This window comes from Numenius arquata, chromosome 5, assembly GCF_964106895.1.
Source record: "Numenius arquata chromosome 5, bNumArq3.hap1.1, whole genome shotgun sequence".
NCBI lineage: Eukaryota > Metazoa > Chordata > Aves > Charadriiformes > Scolopacidae > Numenius > Numenius arquata.
Genome location: NC_133580.1, coordinates 26,273,857 through 26,287,007, shown reverse-complemented (window position 1 = coordinate 26,287,007; position 13,151 = coordinate 26,273,857). Strand labels below are relative to the sequence as shown.

General features: G+C 42.6%; 1 protein-coding gene across 1 annotated transcript in view; it reads left to right on the top strand.

Annotated features, from left to right (window-relative positions):
- The first annotated feature begins 7,907 nt into the window (after positions 1-7,907).
- Positions 7,908-13,151, top strand: part of TECRL (trans-2,3-enoyl-CoA reductase like) — an 84,917-nt gene continuing 79,673 nt past the window's right edge. The window contains exon 1 of the mRNA XM_074148234.1: positions 7,908-8,194. Coding sequence (XP_074004335.1) covers positions 7,961-8,194 — 234 coding nt within the window. The 5' untranslated portion in view covers positions 7,908-7,960. The remainder of the gene's footprint in view (positions 8,195-13,151) is intronic.

The window sequence follows — 13,151 nt, the reverse complement described above, 5'->3', positions numbered from 1 at the left end:
GTGAAGTGGCATTATAAGAGAAAGCCACAACGAAATACGGGGCAACTTTTTGTCTGTCCCTGCTTTGAGGGCTCTCATCCACCAAGATGCTGCCTTGTTGCTTGCGTTGCTGCTGGGCATGAGTGTGGGTGCTGAGATTGACAGGGAGCTCATCACAGCGAGCTTTCCTCAAGTAAGCAACGGCACCTCAGAGTGCACGAAGCCTGTTGTGAAACCCCGAAATGAAGGCACACATTTGGAAGCAAGTTTCTAACCTTTGTAAACTGAGGTGCTATTTTATTAGGCAGAATTGATGATGCAGCAAGGAGACCTCAGACTACATTAAGCCAATATATGGGAACACTTTTTTCCATTGAAAGGCAAAGGCTGGTTAAGGAGATGCTAAAGGGTGAGTGTAATGTTGTAGGGAAAATTCTGCAGGTAAAGGTAAGTGGAATTTTCCTTAAAAGTAGTTCTTTGACAAGCTTGGGCGACATTTCTTTGTCTGCTTTCTAATACTGCTTTCTAATCTTTTCCTCAAAGAAACAGTGGGCTACAAAGCATATTGTCTACGTAAGGACTTAAACATGAACAGTGTTGATCTCCCTGTCTGACTGTCTGCAAAATGCCAAGACTGTCTTAAAAATCATGGACTTTGTTTTGGGGGAAAAAAAAAAAAAAAGTCTTTGTTTCTAGACCTTTTGAGGTCAAGTTTTCAGACATTCCTGTAAGTTTCTAAGGGCTACACACTTACCTAAGTGGAAAAGAATAACAAAATATAAAAGTAAAAAAAAAAAAAAAAGACATTTCACACAGCATTTCTCGTAGTCACGTACTTCCAAATGCCATGTATTTAGGAGACAAGACCATCACATGCCTCAAATAATGAGAGTTAATAACATCAGCAATAGCACAATTTGCACTGATTTAATTTAAACAACAGCGGAAAATTCTTAGATGCACATGTGTAACTATAATATTTATTGTCAATAATATTAAAAGATTGATCTAGCAGGTCACCTGCAATGATTTCTTTGGGCCTCTTCATCACCAGGAGCATCTCCTCAGGCTGCTTCTATGCTGCAGTCCAACAGCTGTTTTCTTACAATATATCCTGACTGTCATGGGACCTGAGCTCTGGATCACGCTGCACTTATTTTGGTAGAGAAGTAGGTGTGTGTTTGTCTGTGGGAAGGGTGGAGGTTTCGCTTGGTACTTCTTGCAGATAGAATTACTGTGCCTGTCTGTTGGCTTTGCTTATTTCTCTTACATCTCTCGTGGATATCTGTGGGGGGATAAAATAAACTCCGGCTTTGGATTTGATTTGCACTGTGAATTTGCTTCTAATTCGCACCACCCACATCAAAGTTTAAAGTCAGCCTTTTCAGTTTTCAAAGCCAGAAGGATAAAGCCAGGCTACTAGGGTGAGATTTTAAGCAGCTGTCAAAACTCCATTGCTGTGATAGTCAGTGGTAAAAAATTCTCCTGCAGGGACAAGGTGGTAATTGGAGATCTCTGGGCCCTCTTGCAAGCTGTTCCCTGGACTGTCCCTTCTCACAGCCTCCGAAGGATGTGGCCTGAGGCTTTTGGCCGTGTAATGTTTTCATTGCACAGCTCACAGGGTCAGAAAGGCTGTCATCCTTTGCCGAGGAGCCCTGCCAGTATAGCTGAAGGGGAAGACCATGGCTGTGTATCGCTTTTGTTCTGTCCCTTCGCGCTGATGAGGTTTAGTTCTGACTTCAGCATTATTTAAAATAGCTTTAGGATTGTTTTGTATTACAGAGTGAGTGCACTCTCCTTCTGTGCCTTTCTGTCCTGTCCATTATTTATTTGTTAAGAGATTTAGCTAGTATCAACTAGTTTTAGTAGTAACACCATGGAGCTGCTTCTAAGTGGCTTTTTGTGTGTATGTAGATAAATGTAGATATGTAGACATGTAGGTAAAATGCTTTAAATTGATTTTGAGGTTGCTGAGGTAGGCATGTGCAGGCAAAGAAATCCTAGATGTTCATGCAGTTTGCTTATTTGATTTGTTTGTTTGGTTGTTTTTTTTAACCATGCAGCCTTTATAAATAGTATTTGGGAATAAAGGTATCAAATTTCCCATACTATACGCTGCAATCTTAGATCTACATTCTTCATTTCTGACAGCTGGGCTCACACGCTTAATTTTCTACTATGCTTCAGAAATGCATTCTAGTTGTTACTAATACGATGTGGATAACAGAATCAAACCAAATATTTAACAGCGTTAGCCCGCCAAATAATCTGGTAAATCTACTCCTGAACTCTCAGCCAGATGAAGCCAGGAGCCGGACAAACAAATGATCGTTAGTGCTTTTCCAACTGAGTACATCGTATCAGGTTCTTAAATCCTTCCTTGGACAGTTCAGTAAAAAGAGACTGGAAGCGTAGCTACGCTCCTGCCTGGGTCTGAAAACATTAAATCCAAGACTGGAATGGGGAAACGTGGTGCGGCGCTGATTAGATGGGGTCTAATCAGATGGGGTGCTGCCGCCTGGGCAGCACCGCTCCGGAATAAGGGCGGTGAGGCCATGAGGAAGGGTGCGTAGCACGGGAACCTCTTGGTTCGGACCTCCTGTCGCAAGGGGAGCTCACAGTTGAACACTTGGCCCCAGCAACTCCTTCCCCAGCGAAATGAGCGGCGGAATCTCCCAAAACGGGACACTGATGCGAGTATGTGTGACCTTGGGAACCCGCTTTGCTTTAGGCTGCATGACTTGCAGTACTGAACTTTGGGCTGTGGAGTCTTGTGTCCTGGGGGCGTTGTTCAGTTCTTTGGCATCATAAAGCTGGTGGGAAAAGAATAACCCTGCTTCCACCAAGCATTCGAAGCGCGTGTGATAAAAAAGCGATGCGTGAGGTGCTGCTGACAAGCATTTGGACTGACAGAGATGACCCTCTGCTGCTGACTTAACAGTCGACATTCTGCAGGCTGAAAGGAGATGACCAGTTCTCTGGGGAAGGAGGAGTACAAAACACGACCAAAGATGAAAAGGAACTTCAGAAGCACCTTAAGGCCCCAGCTGACATCTTGTGAAATCCCTTCGTCCCAGGCTGCCTGCGAAATGTGCAGTACAAGAGAGCCTCACGCAGAGAAGGCATGTGGAATGTGAAGGGAAAAGCAGGAAAAGCAGCAGTTCCCTAACCCCTTGCAGGAAATCAGTGTCATAAGCAGAAACTGAATGCTAACTCTTAGTCCCTGCCCAGGGCTTTGTTACCTGTTCTGTCGTGACCTGGCACAGGTTGATGCTTGTTTCAAGATACTGCATTAGAAGAGTGCATAAAATCCACTACAGCTGCCGCTTTTGTTGTGAAAATACCGGCAGTTTGGTTAACCAAAAAAAATCATGGCCCCTGCTGCGTGCTTTTGGGGCAGGCATTCCCTCCCTCCTGGAAAAAGTGCCTTTCAGAAGGATGGCTTAACAAAATGCCCGCCCCGCTGCAAAACAGCTTATGTCAGCCAAGTGCCAAGTGAGGCGAGGAGGTAGAGCCACAGTTTGAGAGGAGTTATGCCCATCCTCGTGGCCCCTCAAAAATACTGGCCCCTTATAAGGCAGGAAATTCAGTGTGAGTTGAAGCTGTCAGAGATGATTTAATTCTTGCTGAGTGCTCTTTGACTCTTCTCGGAGTCCCAGAATTAAGCTGAGGTCAGGGACTCAGCGACTGCTGGCTACTAGCCCTGCCACAGCTCTGGGAACAGCAGCTTGTACCCATGTAATGTGGATCAACAAATCTTGCCATAGGACTGATCACTTGTCCCCATGTGCTGGGACACCCCATCTCCAGTGTTGGGGACTAAGATGAGGTACATATGACTGCCCTGAAAGGGAAGATGTGCCTTTTGTCCAGTAATTGATGTTTCCCTTCTATATGCACTTCTACATAGAATGGGCTGAATCACTTCACGTTGAGCCAGAACATCCAAACCCACTGATGATGTTCCAAGCAAGTGCAGCACTTGTCACATTAATGGCAAAATCCCCACCACTTTTCATAGAATCATAGAATCATAGAATCATCCAGGTTGGAAGAGACCCTTGGGATCATCGAGTCCAACCATCTACCCTACACTACAAAGTTCTTCCCTATATCATATCCCCCAACACCACATCTAAACGGCTCTTCAACACATCCAGGGATGGTGACTCAACCCCCTCCCTGGGCAGCCTGTTCCAATGCCCGACCACTCTTTCTGTGAAAAATTCTTTCCTAATGTCCAGTCTAAACCTACCCTGTTGGAGCTTGAAGCCATTCCCTCTTGTTCTGTCATTAATTACCTGTGCGAAGAGACCAGCACCAACCTCTCTACAGTGTCCTTTCAAGTAGTTGTAGAGAGTGATGAGGTCTCCCCTCAGCCTCCTCTTCCTCAAACTAAACAGTCCCAGCTCCTTCAACCGCTCTTCGTATGATTTGTCTTCCAGGCCCTTCACCAGCTTCGTTGCCCTCCTCTGCACTCGCTCCAGCACCTCGATATCTCTCTTGGATTGAGGTGCCCAAAACTGGACACAATACTCCAGGTGTGGCCTCACCAGTGCTGAGTACAGGGGCACAATCACCTCCCTACTTCTGCTGGTCACGCTATTTCTAATACAAGCCAGGATGCCGTTGGCTTTCTTGGCCACCTGGGCACACTGCCGGCTCATATTCAGCCGCTTGTCAATTAGAACCCCCAGGTCTCTTTCTTCCAGGCAGCTTTCCAGCCACACTTCCCCAAGCCTGTAGCGCTGCTTGGGGTTATTGTGGCCCAAGTGCAGAACCCGGCACTTGCCCTTGTTGAAACTCATACCATTGATTTTGGCCCAATGATCCAATCTATCTAGGTCTCTCTGTAGAGCTTCCCTATCCTCCTGGGAATCAACACTCCTGCTTAACTTGGTGTCATCTGCGAACTTGCTGATGATACACCCTATGTCCTTGTCGAGATCATCAAGAAAGACATTAAACAGAAATGGTCCTAACACTGAGGCACACCACTTGTGACCGGCCACCAGCTGGATTTAAATCCATTGAGCACCACTCTTTGGGACCTTCCAGTCAGCCATTGCTTGACCCAGCGGATCGTATGCTCATTTTATGCATCTCCCTTTTAGAGCTCAGGCTATCAGTGGTAACTCTATCCCTGATGATTATTTTTGGCAGAGTAACTCTCACCCGCCTTATATGCAAGTAATATTTTTGCTGTAGACGTGGTACTGCAGCCTAATCCTAGACCCAGAATTTAATACAGTGGGGGAAGGGCCAGTCACCTTCAGGGAAGCCCTACGAGTTTATGTCAGCAAAGTATTTGGCCCAGTAAAGATTGTTGTTTATCAAAGTATTGAGATTGCATGCGATTAGCTTAGATTGAAAAAATAAAAATACGTTCTTGTAAGCGTTTTCGTAAGCGTTTTCCTGGAATTGGTTCAGATATTCAAGTATTCATTGGTCAGTAATAAAATTTTGATCATTTAAATGTCTGCAGTAAATGAAAAGCTTTTTTTCAGAAGCAGCAGCTCAGATGTTATAATTTTAAATAACGTTATAAATATACCCACAGTAATGATTGCAACACAAGTTCCTTATTTACACAGAAATTAGCCATGATAATCAATATTATTCTTTACTGCTTTTGAATTAAAATAAATTTAGAAATGTATTCATATATGCAATTACAGCTCACTGATTCATGGATTTTATGGCTAAAAGGAGGTATTATATCAGTTTGTCTCGTCTCTTGTAGAGCAGTTTATACCAGTTTCCTCATAGTAGTCTGTTCAAATAAGCGTATCTCACACTTGGAATTTAGGACTTGTGTGCTCTGTGGTCTTAATCTGGCTGGTTTTAGCAACCCCCTTACAATAAGTTAGCCAATAATTTGTCACTCTCCGTGTTCTGAGTAGTTTATAGCAAAATTTCTGCTTGCTATATTGACTCCACCAAGGAATCCCTTGCACACCTGAACTCGGAGAGAGGTGTACTTCCCGGATCGCGATAGAGTTCTTGGTCAAGTCAAACAATTTTTTTTCTTCAGATGCTGGCTTGTTCTGCATCAATGGCAAGGCACTAACTGATTTCAGTGTAGCCAAAATTGAATCCTTCTTTGTATTAGGTAACCAATATTGTTATACACCAGCATTCCCACAGTCAGGGCTTTCCACTAACGAAGCCAGCGAAGGCATGAAAGCTGCACGACTGCATCAAGTAGCAGGGACATTTTTCTCAGCCCTTAGCCACACAGGAGTTTGTCATGTCACATGAACATAAAGCATCTTGGTTATGAGCTGGGGTTAGCCTCATTAGTCAGAACAACCAGCTAAAGAATCATAAATAAATTTGCCTAGCTCTTGCTATTGCAAGTATTTTGTCATTTCAAATACCTGGTCCTGTTACCACTGAGCCCAGACCTGTTCACGAGCTCAGCCCCTGCTAATTCCCTGTTTCCTTCTCCTGTCTTTTCCATATGTCTATAAGCGGGACATATTTTATGTACGCAGGCTCGATTCTCCAGAACTTAAGCACATGCACAACCTGATGTAGCATGGATTATTCCATCAGCAGCAACTACGTAACTCATACAGGTGAGGATGAACGTATCCATGGACGTTGTCAGGGAAGGAGCTTTAGTTTGGAAATTGCCTTCCTTTGGGGGTCCCCCTCATTCTCATTTTTAATTCCTCCAACAACTTATCACTTAGCTTCTCCAATACTTCATGGAGTTTCTTGTCACGTGTCACTAGACAAGGTGGGGTGACCACTGCATTTTCTGTAAGTTACAGCAGAATCAAAGAAAAGAGACACGTTCCCACCTTACCTCCCAGAGGCATTAGTTGTGTGGTCACTTTTGTCCTGTGAAAGGGGTTTTGTTTTTTTTTCCACTTAATTAAATTTCCTTGGTGTAACAAATCTATATGCTTTTTGTAACAGTGCTCGTAGCTTCGCTGAGGTTTTACCATGTAGAAATGTATTCAGAACTGACTCTGTGTCTCCACTGGAAGGACCTGTCCGTGGAAATCCATAGTGCCCTTCTAATGCTGTAATCTTAGGCAGCTTGGGAAATTTAGGGAGAATCTCAGGATGGAAAAGTGCTGCTAGTTCTATTAAACCCTATAAAAAAGTCATAACAAGGAGAAATGAAGTTTAAACAAGGCTTGGGGAGCCCCGTTAGAGAAAATTTGTTAAGTAATCCTTATTTTTACTATTCAGACTACTTTCGTTTTGCTGCAGACCTGCGTTGTGAAAAATTAATTGTCAGGAAAGAATCAGAAAATAGTAAAATGATTCAAGCCCTGAATTAGTGCCTTTAGGGTTATAATTTCCTTTACATCAGTTGAGTTTCCCTGCTGGAGCTGCGAGGAAAGCTCTACCACGTTAAATAACAAGAGTCCATAGTACTAAATGCAAGCAGGTACGAGATCCACTTTGTATTTGCAAGCAATCCGTAAATTTTGCTGATGAACTCCTGGCATTTTATTGGTAGAATAGATGACATCTGACATAATTTTATAGACACATACTAAGAGTGTATACACACACATATATAACATATATATACACACACACATACCTAAACATACGCATATATGTGGACACTTTTAAGCATTTGTCTCAGTAGGTAAGAGTGGAAGTTGCTGCATTCATTCCTGGTTCTTTGGGGGTTCTGGAATTTCAGGATCTGACTTCTTCTAATAGGGAGTGTTCTAATAGATGTGCTGTTTCAAATGCTGGTTTAAATAAAAAGAAGAAAAAAAAAAAAGCAGCAGCAATACAGCACATCACAAAAGCAGGTTAAATATAGACATGGATTACAGAGCCATTGTTTTCACTCCTGCTAAATAAGACAGTACTCTTAAAATGGAACGCCACTTGACCTTTCGTGTTTCATCAGTCTGTGATTGTATTTAGCTGATAGAGGGAGGAAACATTTCCCCCCGGGAACTGTCTCCTGTTGATATGCCGATAGCTTCTGCTGGGTCACATCATGCACAGGAGGCAGAAACCCAGTGCTCCAGAACACAGGAGGGATCTTGCGGCTCATGGAGGAGCCCTATCCATGTCCCACAATGACACACGCACTTTTTTCAACTTCTCTCAGCTTGTGCTCTCTGCTGGCCCTCTCAAATCACCACCAGTGCTCAAACATTCAAAAATCACTTACTTCGAAGTGGAAATTCTTGATGTGCAAAGCAAGAAGCAGATCTGCATTGTGGACAAGGTAAGTGTATTATTTCAGCACACTGGGGATGCGCCTAGTTCACACGGTGCCAGTTCAGGGACTCAGTTTTCACTCTGTTGTGGTCTTATTCTGTAACAGAAATACTTGCTCTCTTTTCTCTGAGAGATACTCAGAACTTCTCCTTAGTCACAGTCCTTGGCTGCTTTTCTCCAACATTTTTTACAAATAATCCAGAGCTGGTTTCTTTTATACCTGGACTCAAGATATATCCTTAGACTGTCTCTTGACACTTACAGTGTTTATTTCAGAGCATGATACTTAAACATCTACTTCGGAATGGATATTCGCTTTCAATACATTTACATCTCTGCAACGCTAAATGTACTCAGCTGCACGCTACCTATCAGATTGGGCAGGAACCTGGCAATTTTTAAAAATGTTCATTTTTAAACAAAGGGTCTAAGCTAAAAGAGGTGTCTTGTTTTGTTTTACTAATGTGCATCAAAAAAAAGTAAACTACAGTCAAATTGTATAAGTAGGATGAGAGGACTGGGTAGGAAGGAACTTTACAACGCAGTAAACAACACCTGAAAAAGTGCTTCATAAATATTTCCATCACAGTTTTTGTGATTCATTGTCCCTCAGCAGAAGAGCTGGTGTCTGGCAGGCCATTAAAATGGGAATCCTAATTTATTTAGAGCACAGCATTTTTCAGTGACATAGCAGAGCTATGAGACTTACTGTTTTGCTAGAAGAAAAAAAATAAAAATAAAAAATTCCCTTATCCTCACTGGCAAGAGCTGGAACTGGTGGATAAGTTTGCTTCAAACGTTTAATTTAATGTCTTGGAAATATGCAGGGTGGAACACTACAGGATTTCTAGTGTTCTTGATTGTTTAAAGGGTATTTGTATGGCTAGTTAAAGGTAAATATCTCATTTGTTCATTCTTAATGGGGCAAAGTATTTTTTGAGATTTTTTAAATCTAGCCAAAGGAGAAACATGTACAAAATGGTCAAACAAATGTGATGACTATTAATACTAGTTCTGATGATAGTATTTGCATTATTTGATTTACTTAGTGATATTTATTTATTAAAAAGGGTTATATAAACACTACACTAAATAAGGTTTCAATCCAAAAAAAGACTGAGTCTGTTTCTTATTTTAAGCTTTCCTATAGTGTCATTAAAAGAAATATATTAACAGAAACAGAATTAGGTGTAGAGCCACATTTCAGCAATCCTTCCATGGAAGAACTGTAGTCTGCTGGGACAATAGCAGTCCTGCGTTTTAATCTTTATTCTGAATTTTGATGAGTCTGAACACTTTCTACACCTTCTCTAAACCATGGACTCTGCCCCTGTAGCAGTGGAAAGAGAGTTACGAGTCGTGATTCCGAAGTACTCCCTCTATAGAGGTAAAATACACACAGAGGAGCAATAACAACTGTAAACTGAAAGCATCTGCTCAGGAATCTGTGTTCTATTTGCATGGCCATGGCCACCGGCATAGACCTTTTTTAATTATTTATTTTGGGGGGGGGGTGGGCACAGTACCAAGGGATTGGTGCAAGCATAGTGCAAGGCTGAGCTTTCTAAGACTGCCTAAAGAATTTGGATTTTGAATGTACATTCACCTGGCTGTCTAAATCCCTTAATTTGCAGTGATAATCCCTTCCTAAGGCAACCCTGAAAGCACAGAGGTTGAGTTCCTTGCTGCCATGAACACTTGTTAGTATTGTTGAATGTCACTTCAGTTGGTTATTAGAGCAAACATGAGACCATTTTACTGGATTTTGCGTAATCTTCTGCTTAATTAAATATAACATTGATACGGAGACGCAACATGACACTTCTAATGCCTGTTTTCTGTTTGTAAGGTAATTAAGATTTGCTTCATTTCTTGGGGTTGCATGTAACTATTACTTGTCAGGATTTACAATAGGAGAGACTAGGAACCATAGATTTACATTTACACAGATGCGCAGATGCATTTACACTCATATTGCATATTGTTAGTATTTCAGACTATTATGATTCAGCAAATACATTTGTAATATTATCAGATTAATAAATCTATAAAGGGACAAAAAATATTGTAATGGCAGAGAGAAGACCCCTTTCTTTCTCCACCTAATACAAACTCAGGCAGAGGGATTCATGCTGTGTGGTTAAATACCACTCACTGCTTCCAGAGGGTTAGTTTCTATGAGACTCTTGCATATGCATACAAATACTATTCAGATTAGTGGGAGCTCTGTAAAGCCTGAAAAATGGTGATATATCTACCTAGTTTCAGTATTTAGAAAGAAAAGGTGTCTTGTGCTCAGTGTGGCGTCAGGGATTTAGAAGAGGTGTGTTCGGCTGTGTGATCTTGAGCAATCAATTGACATCAATAGGCTTTGGATCCAGCATAAATAACTGCGAATTAATTCTCCATCTGTAAAATGAAAATAACATTATTTTCTTTGGCTTTCTAACCCATCTTATACTTTGGGGAAGGATCAGTCACTTACATTAAGTGAACTGAGTGGTTGCTATAAGGTCTTGGTCGTCTTTAAGATTGGCTTAAACGAACAGAATAAATACATATTTGCCTGGTTTTTAAGCCTGTGAGATACATTCACATCATACTGCAGGCTTTTCCACAGTCAGGAAAGGCAGAAAAAAAAAATATTGAAAGAAATCTGTAGAATAGGAAAAGCCCAGACATTTTGTCTCATAGTCATCCCCTCCAGGAACTGGGTCTTGAAGAAAAATACCTAATCTTGCAAAACTTGAATTGAATTCACAAGAGTCAGCAACGCTGGCAGTTCATCTTGCACGTGCATACTTTGAACATAACATTTTTTATAGGAGTATAATTTCCTTTATTTAACACTGTCAACCTGCTTTGGGGACTTTCTCTGCTGTGGATATGACATTATGCAAGTAGTTTGGTGCACAGGAGCTTTTCCCGTGAGTTAGTTACTTCAAGCATTTAAAGGTGTGAGATCTTTTTCCTCAGATTTGCTCTTGGTACGGAAATTAATACTGAGGTGAAATGTCACGGAGAAGAGGCTTCAGATTTTGGGGATGGGGAGAGAAGGGAGAAAACACAAACCTGTCTCAAAATTTTTTTGCCAATGGTTCTACAAAATATCCCCAGACTACTTCTGGCAGGACAGCACACACCAGTGATTTATAGTCAAAAGGGGGCTACTTTTGACAGTTGGAAAAAGGCTTCAAAAAGGAGTTAGTAGGGTAAGCTAATTTAAACCTAGGCTACAACCCCATCCATCTGTCCTTAAAGCAGTATATAAATACTCAGAGGAGGTACCCTGGGATTGTACTCATGCGAGCAGAGGTATCTGCACCCTGACGTGATGGCAGTAGAGGGACAAAAGGCACTGAAGTTTCAAGGAGATATCCGAGTGGCCTCCTGCTCTGTGCACTGCCCACGAGAGGGCAAGAGCCCAGGCATGTGGGTCAGTGTGAATGACAGAGCCCCGGGTCTTCCTTCCCTCCTTCCCCACTCCCCAGGGAGGCAGGCTGGTGTCCCCCCACGCAACATGGCTTGGAGGACCCTTAAGATCATCTTGGACTAGATGATCTTCAAAAGTCCCTACCAACCTAGACAATTCTGATTCTATGAGGTACACAGAACATCTTGCCTGACCTGAGATCCCTCCATGGCCCGGGAGAGGATTTCTCAGAACAGAATCACAGAATCATAGAATGGTTAGAGTTGGAAGGGACCTTAAAGATCATCCAGTTCCAACCCCCCTGCCATGGGCAGGGACACCTCCACTAGAGTAGGTTGCTCAAAGCCCCATCCAGCCTGGCCTTAAACACTTCCAGGGATGGGGCATCCACAACTTCCCTGGGCAACCTGTGCCAGTGTCTCACCACCCTCACAGCAAAGAATTTCCTCCCAATATCTAATCTAAATCTCCCCTCTTCCAATTTAAAACCATTACCCCTTGTCCTGTCACTACATTTCCTGACAAAGAGTCCCTCTCCGGCTCTCCTGTAGGCTCCCTTCAGATATTGGAAGGCTGCTATGAGGTCTCCCCGGAGCCTTCTCTTCTCCAGGCTGAACAACCCCAGCTCTCTCAGCCTGTCTTCATAGGGGAGGTGCTCCATCCCTCTGATCATCTTTGTGGCCCTCTGCTGGACCCGCTCCAACAGGTCCATGTCCTTCCTGTGTTGAGGACTCCAGAGCTGGACACAGGATTCCAGGTGGGGTCTCACGAGCGCAGAGTAGAGGGGCAAAATCACCTCCCTCGACCTGCTGGCCACACTTCTCTTGATGCAGCCCAGGATGCGGTTGGCTTCCTGAGCTGCCAGTGCACATTGCCGGCTCATGTTGAGCTTCTCATCCATCAACACCCCCAAGTCCTTCTCCTCAGGGCTGCTGAGGTGTTTACCTCAGAAAGGTGAGAGGTGTTTACCCAAGCAGGCAAAGGCCTTACAAGAGGTGGTGGCTGAAAGACACAACTGGGCAAATTTAGCCAAGAAGTTCTGCCCATATTTTGACAGTCAATCGAGCGGTGATAAGTAACAGTTGGGCATCTTGCGGGTAAACCTTCGGTCTCTACAACATGCAAATCAGTGCTGCAGTTTTTCAAGATGTTCTGCAGTTGAAACATGAGTTGTCCAGGTTTCTTGCTCAAGGAGTGAAAGAAGTATTCAGCAAGGAATTAATCTCTTCTTTGGCCAGTGTAAACCAACACTGGTGAGCCTAGATGATCACATCCCTTTTTTTCCTCACAATTTATTAATTTCTATGGATGAAATTCCTGTCTGTCTGTAAAGAGGAGAGGCCACGTAATTAGTGATTTTGTGTTAGAAATATTTTCAAGAAAATATTTCAAGAAAAAGAGTCCCAAAATGTCTAAGGATTTTGGCTCCCATATTACTTCCAAAAAGATAGAAAACAACAGAACATGCAAAATTCATCAAGTCTTAAAAATGAAAGAAAATAATTCCTTTTTGTATTTTTTAACAAATAAT